Source organism: Nestor notabilis, unplaced genomic scaffold (assembly GCF_000696875.1).
Source record: "Nestor notabilis isolate BGI_N333 unplaced genomic scaffold, ASM69687v1 scaffold24604, whole genome shotgun sequence".
In the NCBI taxonomy this organism is placed as follows: Eukaryota; Metazoa; Chordata; class Aves; order Psittaciformes; family Psittacidae; genus Nestor; species Nestor notabilis.
Genome location: NW_009927227.1, coordinates 7711 through 14551, shown reverse-complemented (window position 1 = coordinate 14551; position 6841 = coordinate 7711). Strand labels below are relative to the sequence as shown.

Below are 6841 nucleotides of genomic sequence, written 5' to 3'. Positions count from 1 at the left end.
ACTGTGTCCCTCCGGATACGGAAGCCGGGAGGCGGGAGGCTGCTTGTACCAGGGGTCCCTGAAGGGGTATCGCAGCAGGCGGGCGGCACAGGGCCCTCTGCATGCCCTCCATAGCAAAAGGTGCTGGAAGGGACCTAATGGGATTCATTAGGGTTTGCTGGCTGCGAAGTCCTCAAGGGCAGGACACCTGGGTTCAAGGTCAGCTCTATTGCTCCCACCCCTGTGCCTCAGTTTCTCCACCTGGATAACATGATGAGGGACTGCAAAAGGCCTGCTGGGGTTTGCTTATATCCTCCCTGCCATGCCTTATTTCTCTGGATGTTGGGGGCTGAGAGTGCAACCTGTGCTCCAGAAGGATTGCCCTGCTGAGCTGGGGCGGGAGCCTGAGCCAGCACTGGCACAGCCGGTTCTGCCGGACTCGACTGTATTGGAGCAGGTAAGACTGGGCAGGGCACTGCTGTGCCCCATCCCTGTGGACCAGAGCTGCTTACCCCTTCCTGTTGTGTGCCGCATCCCTGGGGAGCAAAGCTACTGACCCCATCCTGCTCTGCCCACAGAGCCAGTCCCATGTGGGAGAGAACCTCGAGCACTCCGGAGCCCCTCGTCCACCTCTGGAGATGGGTGCTTTGCCTGGGAAATCACCCTGTGTTGAGCTGGACCTGGTGCAGCTCTAAGGGACCAGCTGAGCCCCTGCCAGCTTGTGCCCTGGCTGCTTTAAATGGGAAGAGGTTGTGCTCAGCATCCCTGTGTGCTGCAGCCACCTCAGCCTGGCAGGCGAGAAGGTTCAGCACCTGCCAAGGATTCAATAAGCCCAACCTGCCCATTGGGCTGTCCCTTCTCTTTCAGGCAGAGGATGTCGCGAGCCGTGCAATGCCAGAGCTGCCTGCCCTGGGGCAGCTGGATGCAGCTGCATTGGTCCCTGCCAAGGAGCAGGGGGACCCGAAGTGTGTATCTGTGTGCTGCTTCAGTGCCAGGTGAGCTGGGCTCTGTGGCTGTGACCCTGACTCTGTCCTGCCCATAGGGAAGCCCTGTCCCTGGTGGGCATCCTAGCCCAGCTGCACAGTGGAGCACTGTGCATCACCCTACAGTGAAGCAAGATGTGAAGCTGGTGAGCTTGGTGGTGTTAGCTCTGCTGGGCTGGAAAACGCCATCCCTGACTGCGTTCATTCTTCTTCCCACCCCAGGCACTGCAGGCAGCTACTTCTCCAGGAAGATCCTTCGTACAAGCAGCATTTCCTTCACCAGGTACAGTGCCACACAACTGGGGCATGGCCCATTCCGCCCTGTGGAACCTGGGTGGCTGAGCTGGTTGTCCTGAGACCATGGGGGCTCTGTGGGCAGAGATGCTGCTTTGCCTCCACCCAGCAAACAACCCAGACCCTCCTCCCTGCCTGCTCTGAACTCAGCCCAGCTTCTCTGCATCACCACAGGTTTGGTGGGGGTGCATAGCACATAACACACTTGCTGACCTGCCTTCAGTTCCCAGCTGTGCCCTTGCCCTGGCCATGTGCTCTCTGTTGGTGCAGGAGAAGGAAGGGGTGAGCTGGCTCTGCTTAGCACTTCACATGGCACTCACTTGTGATCTGCCCACACTGCCCCAGGCAGGGCTTGGAGCTGCTGGCCCCTGTCCTCCTCATGACACTCTCCCTCCTCTTGCAGGGGCTGTGTTCACTACCAGGGAGGGTCCCAGGAGCGCTCGGTCCGGCCCAGCTCCTCTCGCCATGGTCTGTCCCACTTAAGGAACGTGGCCTCTTCTGGTAAGCTCAAAGCCCTGCACCAAAGGGGGTAGAGGGTCCTATAGGACATGTTGGGGGCAGTGTGAGGGTTAGCAAGAATTGGGTTTTGTCCTTTCTACAGCCACATCACTGCAGTGGCTTGGGGCAGGCAGCTTCCTCAGTGTCCTGCCAGTGAGAAGCCCTCATCTTGTCAAGCACCTTCCTCTTCACAGATGCCATCAAGAAACACCAGAAGAGCCTGTCTGTGTGGTTCAGTCACCAGCCCAATGAAGAGAGGCAGTTTGGCCCTTCCTTCTCAGTGGATGCAGTCCACGTGGACCCAGTCATCCGGGAGAGCTCACTGGAGGAGATCCTGAAGCCCTCGCCTGACCTAACCATCCAGAACCAGCTCCAGCAGTCCTGCAGGCAGGTTATCAGCCTCCAGAACCTTTTTGATGTGGATGCCTGTGGGCGGCAGGTGAAGAACGTGGTGCTGTATGGCACTGTGGGCACGGGGAAGAGCACCCTCATCAAGAAGATGGTTGTGGACTGGTGCCATGGTCACCTACCCCGTTTTGAGCTGCTCATCCCCTTCTCCTGTGAGGACCTGTCCCATAGTCATGCTCCCATCTCCCTGCGGCGCCTCATAACCAAGAAGTATCAGCATCTCCGGGACGTGGTGCCAATCCTGGGCACTTCCAACCTCAAGGTGCTTTTCATCCTCAATGGCCTGGAGAGGCTCAACTTGGACTTTCGGCTGGCTGGCACAGAGCTGTGCTGTGACCCCAGTGAGCCTGTGCCTCCTTCTGCCATCGTGGTCAACCTGCTGCGCAAATACCTCCTGCCAGAGGTCAGTGTCTCTTTCTAGCTCCTTCATGCTGGAGAAGGGCTGGGGGTGAGCCCTGAGGCACTGCAGGCATGGCCTTTGTGCTCATTGCTTGTGGTGCAGCTTGGCCCTGGGCGAACACAGCTCACAGCTGTGTTCGGAGGTAGCCTCCATTTGGAGCTGCTCACAAAGCTTCATGTCACTCAGGGTTTGTCCCTGTGGGATTTTAGGGGAGGTCTGGTAAGGCAAATAAAGGAGTCTGCTGGGCTATGATCTTCCAGACTCAATGTATGTCTAGCAGGGGATGGCAAAAGCTCTTCTGTCCCTTCTGCCTGGGCTGGATTTGAACCAATGCCCCTCGGCCAGTAGCTTCTTGAACCCCAGCCCCTGTGTGGTATGATCCTTGCACACCTATATGTGGGTTACACACTTGGGACCCTACTGAGCTTAGATCAAAGCCAGAGAAAGAGCAGCTCCAAGCTCACCCAGCCTTCTGCTTCCAGGCCAGCATCATCGTCACCACACGCCCATCGGCAGTGCGCCGGATCCCCGGCAAGTATGTGGGCCGCTATGCCGAAATCTGTGGCTTCTCTGACACCAACCTGCAGAAGCTGTACTTCCAGATGCGCCTCAGCCAGCCTAGCTGCAGTGGACAGGACGGTGTGGGTAGCAGCTCAGGTGAGCAGGAGAACTTAGTGGAGATGTTGTCGAGGAACCTGGAGCGCCACAACCAAATAACCGCTGCCTGCTTCTTGCCCTCTTACTGCTGGCTGGTGTGCACCACGCTGCACTTCCTCTACTTCACCAAGATGGTACCTCCCAGCCAGACCCTTACAGGTATCTACACCAGCTTCTTGAGGCTCAACTTCAGCGGGGAGGTGCTGGACAGCACCTACCCCTCCAACATCTCCATGATGAAGTACGTGGCCAAGACAGTGGGCAAGCTGGCCTATGAAGGGGTGATGTCCCGCAAGACCTGTTTCTCAGAGGATGATCTGCAGCAGTGCTTTGAGGTGGAGATGAAGACTGAGAGTGAGCTTAACCTCCTGGAGGTCTTCCGCAGTGATGTCTTCCGCTTCTTCCTCAGTCCATGTGTGCAGCCAGGCAAAGAGCACACTTTTGTGTTCACCATCCCTGCTATGCAGGAGTACCTGGCCGCCCTGTATGTGGTGCTGGGTGAGAAGAAGACGCTGGCACAGAGAGTGGGGAAGGAGCTGTCGGAGGTCGTTGGGAAGGTGAGTGAAGATGTGGCTGTTGTTGTGAATATTATCTCCAAGGTGCTGCCCTTGCGCTTCCTGCCAGTGCTCTTCAACCTGCTCAAAATCTTTCCTCGCTACTTCTCCCGGCTGAGCGGTAAGGACCAGGATGCTATTGCCCACACCATGGCAGAGGAGTTGTTCAAAGAGGAGGACTACTACAATGACGATGTCTTGGACCAGATCAATTCTAGCATTCTGGGTGTGGAGGGCCCCATGCGCCACCCTGATGAGGCCCCTGATGATGAGGTCTTTGAGCTCTTCCCCATCTTCATGGGTGGGATCCTATCCCGCCGTAACCGTGCCATCCTTGAGCAACTGGGCTGCTCCATTAAGAACCTGGCAGCCTTTGAGATTGCCAAGGCCATGAAGAAGACAGTCATCAGGAACAGCCGCAAGGGGCTGCCCCCCTCTGAGCTGATGGACTACCTGTTCTTCCTGCATGAGTTCCAGAATGAGCGCTTCACAGCTGAGGCCATCCGCTCCCTCCGGACTGTCAACCTCTCATCCGTGAAGATGTCCCCTCTTAAGTGTTCTATCCTGGCATCTGTCATGGGCACCACAAGCCACGAGGTGGAGGAGCTGAACCTGAGCTCCTGCAACCTTGACACAAGCAGCCTGAGGATCCTCTTTGCTGTCCTGCTGCGATGCAAAACTCTTCAGTGAGTACCACCTTCTTCTGCCCTTGGGCACTGCTCAAAAACTGGGCTCTCCTTCACCTCTGCCCATCACAGGGATGCACTAAGAGCCCGAGCATGGCAAAGGTAGGGAAGGGCATGCATGCCCTTGTTTATTCTCAGTGCAGACCTAGGGGACTACAGCTTCCAACATGCAACACTCCCTCGAGCAGCTTTGCTAGGACACTGCATGCTGGGATTTGCAGTCCCACCACACCCTTTGGGAGGATACTTTAGGCAGCTCTGCACCCAGGCTGGGATGCCAGCTCCCCTGGCAGACCTAGGTCCCTCCCATTGTTTATCATCCCCGTGTAGCTATCTCTTCTACTGCTAACTCTGGGCAGGAGATGGGCAGCCCAAAGGTGGTTCCAAAGGGGTGGGTTCTGTTGCAGTCCGTTTGTGGAACTGCAGCCTTCCTGTCGCCCAGGGGGTGGCGAGCTGCGCTCAGCAGAGATGGACTCACGCTGTGCAGCGGGGATCTGCAGCACTTCTTCCTCCGGGTGTTCAGGAGAGCTTGGTGGGGTCCTGATCCCTCCTCAGACCTTCACTCAGCCCCTGCCGACCCTGCACCCCCTTTCCCTCCGTTGCTCCTGCTGGCACTGGCTCTGCTGGCTGATGCTACACAAGCTCTGGTGCAGTTTCCCTTTTGGAGAGGAAGCCTCGCGTGTCCCTGTCTTGGGATGATGATGGGGAGAGCCAGGGAAAATGGAGAGAGGAGGGTTGTAAGCCTTACGGGTAACAACCATTTCGATCCTGCCACCCCCATGTCTCGCTCTGCATCAGTCTACAGCTCAACAGCCTGGGCTCTGATGCCTGCAAGGAAATCCGTGACCTGCTCCTGCATGACAAGTGTATGGTGAGCAACCTGCGGTGAGTACTGACTCTGTGCCTGCATGAAACGGTCTCTGCTGCCCACAGTGTGCCCTGGCCCTGGGCCCCAGCCCAGCCTTGGCATTGCCCTCAGCTCCTGTGTCCACAGGCTGACAAACAACCCCGTGGGTGAGCAGGGGGCACAGTACCTGGCCGAGGCGCTGGCAGGCAATCGCTCACTGACCCGGTTGTCCCTGCTGCACACTGCGCTGGGGGACCGGGGCGCCGAGGTCCTTGCTCAACACCTGGCCAAGAACCAGCACCTCCAGGAGCTCAACCTGGGCTACAACTCCCTGACAGACACAGCTGCACTGCAAGTGGTGGAGGTGGCCAAAAAGCACGCAACGCTGGACAAAGTGCAGTGAGTTCACCCTGCCCTGTCTCTTCCCTCTGGCCCAGTGACCCTCCCCATGGCACTGAGCCTGTGTGCTTCTGTGTCTTGCCCCCCTGCCCTCACAGTGTCTCCCACTCCTTTTCTCTTAACCTGTAGTCTGTACTTCAATGACATCAGTGAGGATGGCATGCGGGCACTTGACAGCCTCCGTATGGACCGGGACGGTGTCAGGGCACTGGTCTTCCTTACAGCAGGCACTGATGTCTCTGACTATTGGTCCAATATCCTGAACATAGTGCAGAAGAACCTGCCTTTCTGGGACCGCGAGCGGGTCCGGCAGCATCTTTCCCTCATCCTGCAGGACCTGGAGAGCAGCCGGAGACAGACTGCCAACCCCTGGAGGAAAGCAAAGTTCCTACGAGTTGAGAGTGAGGTCAAGAAGATGCTGGGGAAGCTGCAGCAAGGGACGCTCTGAACCTGCTGTTCATCCACCCAGCCAGGCAGGGAGCAGTGCTGCTGGGGAGGAAACACTGCGTCCTTATCTGCATGGAGATGCCTAGTGGTTGGGTGCTACCAAGGCTGTCAAAAGTGCTGGGTACGTGGAGCTCAGCCCTTATCTGTGGGCAAGGCTGAAATATGGGAGAACTGTACAGACACCAGGCCAAGAGCAAATGGGACTTGTTCTTCCAGGCTTGTAGAGATCCAGACCCTGCAGCCTGGTCACTGCTGGCTTGGCCATGAGCCACAGCAGTGGCAGAGGGGCAGGACGCAGGCTAGCTTGTGAAACCTTTGGTAGCATTAAAGTGCACCGTTCTGTTTCCACTGAAGCACACTAGTGCCAAGGCTCGACCTCTTCTCTGGGCCCTTCCTGTGGGAGAAATGCAGAGCCACTGGTGCAGTTGTCCCTCCAGCAGCTGGAGTAGAGGACCCTGGCTTTACCCCATCTCACAGGGCTAGGATGGGGCAGCCCACTTCTGCTCCAGCCTGTGTCACGCCAGTTGCCCTTCCCCACTGTGGGCTGTCCCTGTGGGCAGCCGGAAGCTGGTGTCCCAGGATGCTGGTCCCTGCTCCCAGTTCTGCTGGGCAAGGGCTGGCAGTGCCCTGGGCTGGGAGGGCAGGGAAGACACTGGGGTTGTTTAACCATTAAACCTGGGGCGTCTTGT

The 6841-nt window shown here is 57.6% G+C and overlaps 1 protein-coding gene across 1 annotated transcript; it reads left to right on the top strand.

Annotated features, from left to right (window-relative positions):
- Positions 1-853: 853 nt before the first annotated feature.
- Positions 854-6153, top strand: NLRX1 (NLR family member X1). The gene is made up of 8 exons (XM_010013972.1): positions 854-974; positions 1185-1245; positions 1660-1757; positions 1949-2565; positions 3045-4459; positions 5258-5344; positions 5454-5705; positions 5835-6153. The coding sequence occupies exons 1-8, from the start codon at positions 854-856 to the stop codon at positions 6151-6153; spliced, it is 2970 nt and encodes a 989-aa protein (XP_010012274.1).
- The last annotated feature ends 688 nt before the right edge of the window (positions 6154-6841 follow it).